Source organism: Cyanistes caeruleus, chromosome 5, assembly GCF_971803275.1.
Source record: "Cyanistes caeruleus chromosome 5, bCyaCae1.hap1.1, whole genome shotgun sequence".
Classification (NCBI taxonomy): Eukaryota; Metazoa; Chordata; class Aves; order Passeriformes; family Paridae; genus Cyanistes; species Cyanistes caeruleus.
Genome location: NC_141705.1, coordinates 61,309,327 through 61,323,609, shown reverse-complemented (window position 1 = coordinate 61,323,609; position 14,283 = coordinate 61,309,327). Strand labels below are relative to the sequence as shown.

At 36.1% G+C, this 14,283-nt stretch overlaps 1 protein-coding gene across 16 annotated transcripts in view; it reads right to left on the bottom strand.

Moving 5' to 3' along the window:
- Positions 1-853: 853 nt before the first annotated feature.
- The window catches only part of INPP4B (inositol polyphosphate-4-phosphatase type II B), a 322,348-nt gene continuing 308,918 nt past the window's right edge, over positions 854-14,283 (bottom strand). For 9 of the 16 annotated variants that reach the window (XM_086889768.1, XM_086889760.1, XM_086889767.1 and 6 more), the window contains one exon: positions 854-6,144. In XM_086889768.1, the coding sequence (XP_086745894.1) occupies positions 6,012-6,144 (133 nt within the window). In that variant the 3' untranslated portion in view covers positions 854-6,011. Of the gene's footprint in view, positions 6,145-7,024; positions 7,540-14,283 lie in introns of those variants that run through there. The other 7 variants (XM_086889765.1, XM_086889763.1, XM_086889773.1 and 4 more) reach the window with 4 other exon arrangements.

Sequence of the window (14,283 nt, the reverse complement as noted above, 5' to 3'; positions counted from 1 at the left end):
TAAAAGACTTTCACTTTTATTAGTAAGAGACAAAACTCCTAGGCTCATGTTAGTGGAATGCTAACGGCTTTTTAACTTATTTCCATAAGAACCACTAATTCCCAGTGCTTTTAAAGGTTATCAAGAACCTTGCAAGTAATTAAAATCTCACTAAATATATCTCAGTAAATCTAAAAATGCTAGCATATAAACCGAGATATGAAATTTTGCAGCAACCTTCTGTTCATAATATTGATAGCACAGATGAGCCACATTTTATCATATACCCAAAAAGAAGATATGTTTGCTACATTTCAGCCAACCATGGGGAACTTACCTTTCATTGTGGTGAGAAATCATATAATAAATCTAGATATCAACAGCAGCTCAAAAAACCAGCACAGAAGTAACCCATACTTATTTCCCAAGGATCATCACTGAGATGGTGAAGGTGCATTACCAGACAAAGCATGACACATCACCTTTTTAAAAGTCTTCATTATGAAAGGTGTTGATCCCACCTGAATTACAGATCAACAGTTATGTGAAAGGGATTTCCTTACGGACATGTGAATGTTTTCTTTGCTTTGAACTAAAAAATGCATGACCCACCTGGTTCTGAGATGAAAACTATATGGAACTAATAAGACTAAGAAGAATAGGAACTATTAATTTTTGCCCATTGCAGGCTTTTAATTGTTGTATCAGAACTTTTCTTAAATCCTTACTCTTAACGGTGACAAGACCTGTGAGTGGGCTTCTACCAACTCCTTTAGGAAGGAACACAGTCTCGTCAGCATGGACAATCCTCCCTCTGGGCAACACCACCACAATGACAATGACAAATAAATAACAAAAAAAAAAGTCAGAAACATAAAAAATAAACATTACATTTATTTAAATAAAAATATACACATAGTGTACAATGGACATGGCTTACAGACAGCAATGAAACAAAAAAATGAAAAATCCTGAAATATAAAAAGCATTGAATTCCTACAGTTTTGCTTCATTTCTCTGGACAAACACATACTGTGGACTGAAGTCCTGTTAACGTTACTTATACACAGTCCTGTGTACTTGAGAATGCACGATGGGAACATCAAAAGGGACAGCTGCACAAAAGGAAAACAAGTACTAAAGTAATTTGGGATTTTAGAAGTTTTAAAGTCAGACCATTCATAAACAGAAGTGCTGAAAACTTCTAATGCATTTTGCATGCATGGAAAGAGTAACCAAACACCGCTGCCAACAGTTAGAGATCTAAGTAAGAGCAGTGTGGTTCAAATCTCACCACTCCGAACCTGACATGTCCAGGGCACTCTTTTATCATAGTTAGACTCCTACTGTAATTATTTTCCCAGTCAGCACAGCACACAAATCCTGTGCCTTAGGTTTCAGGTCTTTGGAACTGGGAGACACTGGTTCACAAGTGTCTTATAGTTAATTTATCCTAAATTTTTAACCTTGGATCATGAGTATCATGCTGATAGTCATGGTTGTTATATTTCTTATTCAGCAAAGGCTATGGAAGAAAGAGGAAATAAATGTTTGAATCCTGCAGAGTGCAAGCCGAATTCTTGGCAACAAAACAGGCGAGGTGTTGCATGGCTAAGGGAAAAAAGCGATGTTTTAAGGACTGAAGTCTGTAAGTTGTTTTTTTCTCTCTAAAAAAGCATTTGTATTATTTATTTTTTTTTTTGTAAACATGCAACATACAAGGTAGGTTTATATTTTCTAGAGCAGCAAATTACTTTAAAGCATTTTCATTGTAAACATCTGCTTTTAAGCTGCAAGGAAGTGAAAAGCAAGATGCAAATTCATGTCTCATGGCATTCCCTATACAGTACACTTCTTTATAATAAAATAGAGCATAAATATAGATATCAATAGTTTCAAGTTTACAACATAACCAACTGACACAATATACGTTTAAGACTGTTAACCAATTACATACATTAATTCACGCAAGTAAATTTGCTGCATAGTTTTCAGTGCAGTTGCTTTCTTTATTACACTGGTTGACGTTCAGTGCATTTTCTGCTTTTTTTAAAATGGACTATAGCATTTCTTGGAAATTGTGTTTAATCTAGAAATAAAAATAAGTTTTCCCTGAAACTTTTAATAGACATTATAGAGTAGGGTTCAAAATGAAGTGTTTCACTTCTTTATACCCAAATTACTAGTGAAGATTTAGAATACAATTACAATTCATTCCACTGCAACTAAGTGAAATTTCATCAGGAAAGATTGATTTAGACACAAAACTGTTTGTTAATTTTCTCATTTCACTTATGTAATGGCAAAATTCAGACAATACAAAAATTAACATTGCAAAGGACTTCATTAAGGCTACTTCTAGTTAATATTTTGTTTCAGTTGTCCTCCTAAATTATTTTTTCTTTATAACACAGATATTACTAGGATTCCATCAAAATACACAGCTTCACATAGACAAAAAATCAGATAACATAATTAAAATTTTTTGTTTCCTAATTTCTCCATAAATGACAAAGTATAAACATTAAACAGAATATATTTTAAATTCCTCAAAAGACAAGAAAAGAAAAAAAGACCTGCCTGCTTAATGTCATATAGTCATGTTAAGAATTATGTATTATAACAATATTATAAACATTTATTTTAAAAAAATTACTTTAATATTCCTTTCCTTATTTTTTTAGGTATTTTAGACTAGCTCTCTATTTAGACGCTACTCTGTGTAGTTACAAAACCCCCATGTAAGTGTGTGAGATGCATTGTACAAATACTGAAAGCTAGAAGCCCTTATTTTGGGACTCCTCAAGACAGATCCTGATTAGATTTCTACAAATAATATCTTCTGTAAGACAAGACTTGGCTTTAGATGACAGACGTATTTTTGAAGTTTCATCTTTTAGCCCTCAAGAACTGTCTTCCCTTAAAAGCAGATTATTTTATACCTTGCTAAAGTTTTAAGAGAGCAGGTATGGAACAGTTTCTGTGGAGCCACTACCAAAATCACTATGCTTACCTTATCCCTCTACAAAACAAACAATGTAGTTTGCTTATAAAACTTAAGCTCCTTAGTTTTACTCCTCTGATAGCCACAGTGAGCTACAAGATCATGTGCAAGACCCCAGGGATTATTTAACTCCTCTGTTAGGCATCCAAACAACCCACAGGGCTGGAAGCAGCTGCTAGAAAGGGTAAATGTACTTGAAATAATGCAATCATCAACCTGCAGCAAACACCTCTTTGCTTCTTCATAAAAGGCAAACCAGAAAGCCCATGGACTTTGAATCTATGGTCAGCTGACAACTCAGCTGGTGGCACAGCCTTTTCCCACAGGGACCACAGTATCTCCCAGCAGGCAGTGGATCAAACAAAATATTTGGGCCTGTTTTGGTACTGAAGCAACGAGACTTTTCCAGGAGACTTGGAGCACTTCAGCAGGTTTTACAAAGCTCTCCTGACCTACAACAAGATGTTCCAGTCCAAAAATTAGTGAGAAAAACTTATTTAGCACAAAACCCAGCCAACTCTTCTGTAACAGCCCAAGCACAGTGAAGCTTCACTGCAGCCCACTGATGTATTTGGGGTTTTGTCTTAATTATCTTTAGTAAATAAGAGATTATTTAATTTCACAAGAACATACTGTGAATGGCTGCTAAAACAAAAAAGGACCGTAATCCAGTGCCATTTTTTCTTTTTCCTCATCAAATCCATGGCTTCAATGTGAAAAACAACTTCAACACAAAAATAACACAGTAGTGACAATGACAATTTAGAGCCCAGGTAGGATTAAAATGCTGAGGCAAAATCTTGAAAGACTATTTTCCTGACAAGAAAATCTAGATAATTTCATATTTTTAACTTGACAGAATGTCAAAGGGACTCATAAAGAAGTCTAGGTACCTATAGCACCCAGCAGGCAACACCATACCCACTGAGATTTTTACAGATAGTTTCATAATGCTCTACAATGGTTGACATTCTCTACTGCATACCTGGGGGTTATTTCAAAGATCCATGAGGAATTTCAGAGTTCCAGGAGGAAACTGCACACGCAGGGCTTTTTAAGCTAATAATAAACATGTATATATTCAGGGCTAGTGCAGCAGCCTGACAGAAGGAAGCATTCCTTTTCAAGGAAGGATTACGTTCCATAAATCCACAAAAAAGTTTCATATAGATCACCTACATTATATTCATAGACCTAAACACTAATTTATGCACATGTCCAGCCACCCAGTGAGTATTGTCCACTTCTACTGGTACATGACAAGAAGAAACCAAGGTATTATGTTCTCATCAGTCTGAGCTTATCTATGATGCATTGCCAACTCTTCTGACATCTACTGAATACATTCCAAGAACAAGGATGCAATTAATGATAGCATATTATATAATAGAAATAAAAAAACTAATGCACCAAAACACTATTTACATTACCTACTTTTCTTTGAACAAAAGGTTACAAATAATTATTATATTTTATAGGTGAATTTCTGGCTCCACTGAAGTCAATGAATATTAGAACAAGGATCTCTTTCTGACATTTTCCTACAAACACCATAGCCTGATCTTACATACAAGATGATCAACCATACAAGATGGATTTAATTTTAGCCAGATGATATATCAGTTCCATGGGATCACCCAAATAGAATTTTCAGAATCAGGCTCTAATATTCCATTATAGTTACAGATTTATACCTAGTAATGGACATTAATGGATTTAAAAGAACAAATTACAACTCATGGTGCATAGAGATTTCTTTGACTTCCATAGGAGTAAGCAAACATTTACTTCTTTATCCATGGCAATTACAATTTCCTACAGATGCTCAAATTCCCAGGGTAGTTTCATTAGGATAAATTTCTCATACTTCTGCTCTAGGTATGAAAAGAATGCATTACATAAAGGTCAGTAACCAGTGAATACTTGGGAGTGTTAAATTGTATTTCTCTCTGGGAGGCAGAAGAAGGTAATAAATAGATACAATTAGAAAACACAAATGTTCTTTGCAAGACAAATTTCAGGACTAACACAAGCTGGCAGAACATTAATGTTCATTTTTAAAGATGATAGTTCCTCATCCTAGAGTGCAGCATTACAAATTTGGTATAAATCAGCTGCAGCAGCTAACTAGTTCTAGTACAGCAGTTTGCTCTTAACATTTATTTTAGACTTCATAATAACATACATGTTTTCATAGTCTAAAGATACATTAACTCCTGTATATACAACTTATTTTTCCAACCACTAAATAAAATTTACTTTTAAGGGTTTAGACTAAATAGGAGGTAAAATTCAGGTCACCTTACTTGTGGAATTAATCTCCCTGATTTCAATGTGATTTATGTGAAAGTAAAACAAGTGATATATGGCTAGGGTACAGAAAACCAAGAGTGATACATCCAAATGAACTGCAGGGAATCAGAATGGAATGACTGAAATTACAGTCTGCAATTACTAAAAACATATTATGAAGTCACCATGCTTATGTAAAGAAGCTAATTGTAATTACCAAAATTATATTTAGCCCAGGTAGCAACATTATCATCTTTCATAAACATTTGTGTGAAGGGTTTAATCACTAGTGATCAAGACCTCAGTGCTCTGCTGGTTCCAGAAAACACCTTTTCCAGCAGTGAGACCTCTTAAATCAAATATCAGGGTTTGGTTTGGAGTCAGAACACCACCTTCTAGATTACTAATCTCTGTTCCTACAACAAATGCCATTTACCTTTTTAATCTTCAATCAAATGACCCCAAAAACTAATTCCAGCCTGCTTATGAGTCATACTAAGCTTCAACTTCACAAAGATAAGTTGAATATATTTGATTTTGAGAATATTCAGTCCATTGCTTTTTCATGGTATTAATTTCATAATGACTACCCAGATTCATTTTAATGTAAAATGATAAAACCTGATAAAAATAACACCTCCACTGGTTATACATTCCCAGTTCATATGTCATAAACAGCAGTTGCTCTATCCACTTATTAGCATGATGTATGCTCCTGATTACATTTTTGTTAAACTTAGGTGTCAGCTTTTCCATATGTCCCCTCTGGAGGTCTGTAGTACTTTGGGAAAGCCATCAGCTGTATCATGTTGAATGCATACTTTCTGCATTTGACATTCTTCAGAACATTCTCTATGCGGCATCCTTCTCTAGTGAAAGGGGGAAAAAGTACAACTTCATGAAACACAGAATAAATAAATATGCTTTATTTGTTCATTGCAGAGTCTCAGCAACAGTTGAAGTAAAAATAACAAAGATTCAACTCTACATTTTTGTTTTCCATGAGTGATGATACATCTTACAAAATTAAATCCAAGGCCAGGCCCAGTACAGTTATTGCCCTCAGAAATAAGTGATAAGATTTTCCATCCCCCTAACATATCTGCCCTTGAGGTTTAAATTTCAGTAAAAAAAAATTAAATACTTTAATGATATATTTTGTTCTAATTCCAGAAATATATTTGCCTTTTAAACCTTTTCATACTTTTTATTTTTTTCAATTTGTTTGCTATATATGTGCGAGTATACATTGCCCTAAAATGCGCATTCTAGGAATAAGGCATTTTATTTATTAAGTCTGGACCTAGTGAAGGAAAGTTTAATCTCTGCTTCATTTCCTGTATGTTCAGCTTTGCAATGAAAAAAAGAGAGAATGGCTTTTCAAACAGCCCAATCCACCTCTCTGCTTTATAAAGGAAGGGTGTTCGTTCACATACAGTACAAAAGTCACAAGTGCCAAAGTCAAGACATAAACAGGACTTTGTTAAAAAGAATATAAAAGTGTCTTGAAAGCAAAAGCAACCAAAGCAACAGTTACAAATAGCTTGATTTCATTACAAAACAGAACTTATTCTATCCCATTTAGTTACTCTACAGAAAAGGATTAGCTGTAGCAAAGTAATAATCATTTATTAAATGAAAACAATCCCATCAGCTAGTAACAATGAAAAAAACACATCAAAAGATAAGTCTCACAAACCATTGCCCGGCCGTATTTGTCTAGGGTTTAGTTTGTGTTGTGCAAATTCATTTTTAATTTTTTTTTTTGTCAGACTAATTACTCTGGAAAGAGGGGTTCAAGCATTCAGGATTCCACAATTTCTATATAGTGACAGCATTGTAAGTGGGCTTTCTTTGCGCTAATTACAGTGGGAAAGCTTTACCACGAACAGAAAGGGCAAATTCACTCAATGCATAGTATACTTCTTGGAGTTCAGAAAAAAAGAATGAAAACACAGTACAATTCAGACATTGCTATCTTAAAGATGAATCCTTGGGGTTTGAGACTGTAGAAATATTACAACATAATTCCTTTTTTCTAGGGTTAGTTTGTTGCTGTTTGTAGAAAATAAAGGAACAGAAGTGGAGTTTATTGATATTTGGCTAATAGCAGAGCAAGACTTAAAATAAGCCACACAACCAGCAAGTGTGAGCTGACAAGCAGCAAGGCGACAGGATAGAAGTGTCGAGAAGTTGGCTTGTTATCAGTTAGACAGCCTGTTTCGGGATCATCCGATTCATTCAGTGCTCCCTGGGTTTGTCTGCTGTTAAACAGGGGAAGTTAGGAACAGATAGAACAGCATTTAAGCAGCAAAGAAAGCCAACACACAGGTATTTTGACAAAGTGAAAGTACATAGCCATTTTGAGGAAATAGATTTATCTAAGTACTTTCAATATAACTCTAGTGTTCTACAGCTGACATAGAAGCATGACAATTGACTGGCTACTAAAATACTAATCCTGCTGGGTGTCTTGGAGTAGTATTCACAAGTGAACATTAAATAACTTCCACAATGAACCACATTATCACTAAAGTGAGCACACACACTGAACAGAAATGAAATAAGAAAGTTAAAACAAAAAAAAGTTAAGCAAAGAAAAAAAGATCATGAGTATGTCACAATGCAACACTGAAAAAATAGTGTCTCCAGGGTCCTCACAGACTTTTCAGTCTTGTTTCAGTATCTATTATGAAGTTTATTGGCAGAAATATAAAGGCCACACACTAACAGCTATTCTAAATAGTATTAAATGATCGTAAATTGACTTCAAAAATTCATCAGGGCTGGTGGCTCAGTTTCAAAGTCAATAGCAGTTATTTTTATTTGAAGGCTTGCACTTATATTCCTGTAAGTGAATCACCTTGTATCTTCTTCAGTCAACACAGGAAGGGACTAATCTGCTTACAAAAAGTTCTACTGAATCACTCTAACTTGGGTGGCCACTGTCCCACTGGAGCAGCAGGGATACTTCCACTGCCTTCCAGGCTTTCCTGCTGCACCCTTGGTAGAGTAAGTAGACGAGTAAGTAGAATTACTCACACTTCAACTACACTTCTTCAATCCCTCTGACGACTAATTGCATACTCACTGGAGTCCTGTTTATAGACTTCCTTTTGGCAGGAAGGACTGGTAAGATTTTTATTTTTCTATTTACTATGAATTATCCAGCGATGAAAAGATAACTTGCCATTTTTTTCTGTGGACTTGAGAATATCCAAATACATCAGATGACAACACAGTGCCTTTTCAGAAGCACATGTCACAAGCATGCTCTTTTTTTCGGGAAAGAAAACGCTGGCAAACATAAAGAGACTGTACGACAGTACTGCTCTGAAGACAGCAGCAGCCACGTCACCTTACAGAAATCACGTCTTTCTGACTTGTGTGTTAAAAGGTAGTGTTGCATTTCTTAAGCTTTGCTAGCAAGAGAGGTGCAAGAAATGCATGTTTACAGGTGGAATCCTAGGCAAGGGTTGATCAAAACCATTCCTTACCCTATTTCTCTTCCATAATAAGTTCTTAGTCTTATTCTTTCCTTTGAACATTCAATCTGTATGTTACACTAAATAAAGAGGTCAACACATACTATTTTAAATAGTGAAATAAAAGATAAAAAATTAAAATCCCTCCTATTTTCACCTAGGTCAAAACAATTGCTGGTGGCAGTGTGTCTGCTGCTTTTGGTCTACAGATTTCAAGTGTCCATGGATAGAACTTGGGCAGAACTCAAACTCTACTGTAGATATTCTCTCAGAAACTATCAAGGAATGAAGCTAATTGCATGATATATTGGCCTTGTCAAAGCTGAAATAATTCTGTGTTTCTGTATCAGACCGCCCCAGTTACTGCCTCTGTCCTAGGGTCCATCCACAGAACTTCCTTCCACCTCTGCTCACAGTGACAACATTACCATTTGTGATCAGCTGTGAGGACTAACTGTATTGCTCTCAGTTAATGTTGTCCTTCACCATATATTTCTATATACTTTTAAGAACCTGCTGCTTGCTTGGTTTCCTTTTTTTTTCTTAATCTCTACAGCATCCCACAGGTTTGCCCCTTTGACCCTTTTGTACTGTCCCCTCACCCCTTCCTACTCTTCAAGGTGAGCCTGCATGTTTCAGCTTACACCCATGATGCCCACAATTCAGAGCTCTACCTCAACCCTCATAGTCCCATCTCCTCCTTCCCAGTCACAGAGTCCAGGTGATTTTTGTTTGTCCTGTGTGTCTTCCATCACAGACATTATATGTGCTCCTATGGCTGAATGGATGCAGAGACCAAACATTTTTCACTGGAGAAATCCATCTGGGCAACAGTATAGTTGAGCACTCAGTAAGTTTGCACAGCTACTGCATTAATCAGATTGATGGGGTACATCAGTCTGGAGAACCTTGGCTTTGCATGCCAATGGTTTATTCTAAGCAGGCTGAGTCACATACTTGCAGGTTGTTCCTGCAGGGATGGAGCCTCCTACTTGTGTGGTGTGCCTTGTTCTGGTTGGACTCCACATCTCAACAGTGCGACTGGCTTTTATCTACATTGCTACAAGTCTCATTAGCATCAGTGAGATTTATGCAGCTGTAACGATGAAAATGCAGATAAAAGCCATTTTTTCCTATTATTTTTTTCAATAGAAAAGCCTACAGTACATTTGTTCTTTGATATGCCAGAAGAATGAATGATCAGTATCTTTTAACATAAAAAGTTTTACCTTTCCCTCAGGAAAACAACCGTGAACAGCTGATGCACAGGGAGTTCTGTTCTACAGATTAGTCACATCATTCTATGCATGATTCAATAAGACATTCTCGAAACAGAGCAAGAGGGTCCAACTCCATTATAAGCTACCTAAGAACAGGCTGAGCAGAATAGCTAAATAAGCTTTTAATTTAAGAGGAGTATTTGATCAGGGTCAGATACCTTGCTAGGCTCTGACAATATTTTTCAATGCACTGCAGTGACAGTCCCTTCCAAAACACCTTAAAGTGTCCTCTGCAACGACTATTAAACAAGCAAGGCCCTACACCCAGCTGTCAGCATCATAACATTGGCTCATCCAACCCTGGAGAAGTTTTACTGCAAACAGCAGCAATCCTGCTAGTGCCCTGGCAGCTGGATTTATTTGGCTTCTGACTGACAGCACAACCTGAACAGAGCTACATGCTAAGGTGTGAAGATACAGCCATAGTTTCAGATGTTACCTCCATCACAAACTGTACTTTAACAGCAAAGAGAAGGAAGAAGACTCCCAAAATAACCATCAAGTTTCTATTTCACAAATAATTTTAACAGAAGTAGTGAAAGTTTCTAAGTTTGTAACATCTGGAGTCATGAATACCCCACTAACCTATCATACAATTTTTATTCATTTACCCTCAAATTGTTCATTTGAGACTCATGGCACAGCACAAATACATTATAACAGCCAGGAGTGCTGTCAGTTAATGACAATATAACCATTTCTGCCTGCCTTCTAAAACATCTCATTTGATGTTTTATCATCTTAAACTCCTATTGGGATAATGCTGCATGCTTATCAAATGAGACAAAGGCAAAACAGCAGGTATTTTCTGTTGTTTTCAAATTCAGATGATAAATTGCTTGAACCACAAAGCAATGAAGCAGAGATGATGAAAGTGATGTGAGGAAAAAGCCTCTCAAATCCTTACAGAGTCAAGCATGTAAGTAAGCATATATGAGGGCACATCCTGGCTTTTGATTATCAGTCACACTGATGTCCCTGTGTAAGGTTTCTCGAGATGATTTTCACACTTTGGGATGTATGCTTCTCTTTTTAGAACTTTTCCATCTCCAGTTATTAGTGACACTGGAAATGCTGAACTGTTCTACAGAAGTTCTTAAAGTAGAATAAATAGGCAGCTTTATATCAGCATGGGTCCCATGTGCTAGTGGCAACTACAGTTTAAATTCATGTCCTACTTCACTTGTACTTTATGGAATTTTTCTTTTTATTCAGACAGATTCAAGCAAGTAGTTTCTGGTCCTGCTGTGTTTTCTTGTCAAACTCCAGTGCTGACACAGAAAAATAGCAAAAGTAAGATGCTTCTCTAGAATCCCATCTGACAATAGTAGAGACACTTCTTCAAATAAAAAGGATTGCTAACAGTTCTCAGTCTTATACCCTTTTGATAATTTACCTATTCTTTATATTTCAAGACAGTCAAATTCAAAAGCAGTTTTCAAGAAGCAGCTTCTCTAAAGAAATTTTTGGAATGAAAGCATCCAAGTTTCTACATTATTCGTGTTACTGGGATTGACAGAAACACTTCATAGAATAATCAACTCTATCAATGTACAGCATTACAGTTCAAGAAGGCAGCCTTAACTTTTTCAAAGAGAAAATGTGGGATCCTTGTGAACATCTCCTAGCCATTATGAAGCCCCTGCACTATAACATCTGGAAGAATAAAACATAATTCAGAAGGAAATAAACATGTCTTGGCCTAGTCTTGAAGAATTTTGGTATCAGAACAGAACTCAGATAAAACATATAAAAGAATACTTTGGAAATTTTATGTTGAATTAAGTTGAAACAATAAACCTCCAACAATTTTTAAAAATAAAAAAAAATGGTTCTGCATAGTTTCAAAATGGAAAATATAGGAAGGGAACCAGCAGAGACATCTTTTGTATCAATTGTAACTTTTCTCTAAAAAATCCTTCTTCCGTTTCTCTGTTTCTGCTGCATTTCTTCTGTATTTTTCTGTCTCTTCCTGGATTTCTCAGCCTCCTTTGGACTGAATTCTTTTGGGATCCTCCCTCTTGGGGAGCTCTGCTTATCTCAGTTCTTACAATTTGAAGAAAACTCCTGAGCTCATTAGAATCTTGTTTCTCATATTTATTAAAAGGTCATTACAGAACTTAACAGGTCTCTCCAGGCTGGCTGCACAAGGTTAATCTTTTCAATCTGGTACATTTCTTTCTTCTGATGGTACAACAAGGCCTTGTGGCACACTTTGTGTCTGATGCACAAAATGGTGCCGAACTACGCAGTTCTTTTATCTTTATACCTATTTTTACCCAATTAACAATAGACACATATATTATTTTTCTTAATGACCCAATGACCCATCACCTCTGTGATGCACTGCGGCATTTTCTATCCAATCACTTACTATTACCCAAAAACCTCTAGAAGAAGAACATGAAGAAGAAAGAAGAAGGGACAAGAGACAACACCCTAAATCCTCCATCTTGTCTCTTGTTATCTAAACTAACTTTTTCACCCAGTGATTTAATAAAACTTTCTAATCTACACACTTACACTTCTAGCTTTTTCCATCTAACTTTAACATTTGTTTTCATGCATCACCATGAAAACATGCTCATGAATTTCATATTATATGAAATTCAGTGTTTTTCTGAATCTTATAACTAAGTATCAGAAACAAGGGCACACACTGTGTATTCCAGACTCCAACATCAATGATCTTTACAATTATTCTTTTTCTGATGCACATTGCTACCAATAACTTAATATTTTTTCCCCTCAACTTTACATGGCACTAAATAAAGAAGAAGATGCTACAAATAACCTTTTACTGCTTATGCCATCCTATAATCTCAGTTCAAAACAACCAGCACTGCTGAAACTGATGAGCTGTCTCACATCTAAGGAAACTGAGGAATTCCGTCAGTGATTTAGAGACAGCTGCTATTTAAACATACACCAAAAAACCGGACTGCTTATCAAATCTGTTTATCAAATTGTCACACTAGACCACCTCCTCCTGTTTTACCTTTTGTGCTGGAAGTTTTTCCCCACTCTAGTTGCTTGTGCTAGCATCCTCTATTTCCCTACTCCTTTCTTCTCTCCTTGTTTGGTTATAACACATGACTTTTCTAAAGCATTATTTAGGAAATATAAAGGAAAGCATATCATGTAATATGAGGCTTGAGCACTGAGTTGGATGAAGCAGCAGATTCATGGTGAAGTCATGATGATAAGACACATAGATCTTGAAAAACAGCTATTAACAAATACCTGGGGTTTTGAGCTCAAAATTATTATGGGGTTTGAGTCTGTCCGGAGCTAAAAATTCAATTTTGAGGAGGTGATCAGAGACAGCAAGCTACTGGAGACTGAGCTGTGGACAAGGTACAGATTTTAAACACTATTATGGACAGGCCATAACAATTCAGTAAAGAGCAACAGATTAGTAAAGAAACTCTCTTGCAGCAGTATCTAGTAACAGGCAAGGAGACATTTGGTCTTACAGCCACACAACCATATCCAGGAAAACCCTGTTGTCTTATGTGATCACATGGACAGACAGGGATCCTTTGGAAGGAATGCTGAAGTCAAAATTCCATTTACACAGTTGCTCTTTTGCTCTGCTGTGTCTGGATTCTCCTTGAAGTCAAAATAATGATAAATGTGCAAATTTCCAACCTATTTTATTATCTTAGCTGTATTTGGATTTCCCAGGGCAAGTGAAAGAGACATACACCCTGCACTGCAAGCAACAAAATAGCAAAACTCACTCCAGCTTTGGGTTACCCAAATATCTCTCAGATTGTTGGTTCACCACAGAGGAACACCCCTACTATTTGTCTAGGCTTATTTTAACATACCATTAACTCCAAAGAATAGATGAAAAAAGAGCAGTTTCAAGATTTCTATCTAATATGCATAAAACATATGCTACTGGATAATATACGTCTCTACCAGTGTCAATCCTAGCACTTCAGAAATCTCTGCTGATTGACAAAGAATTAATATTTTCCTTTGTGACTGATATGTCTACAATGCCTGCAAGAATGTTTTTCCTTCAACATTAAGAGTATCTATGTGGTAAAAAATAACACTGACAAAATTATTATAGTGAAAATATAAGGAACATAAAGAAAAAATTCCAGTTAGAATCACAATTTTTGTCACTGGTGTATGTAAGACACCTACATCAGCAGGTTAAATCCACCCTCAGCAGCTGAACAGCAAAACCAAGTTGACTTTCTGTGCCTGTGTCCTTTAATCTACCAAA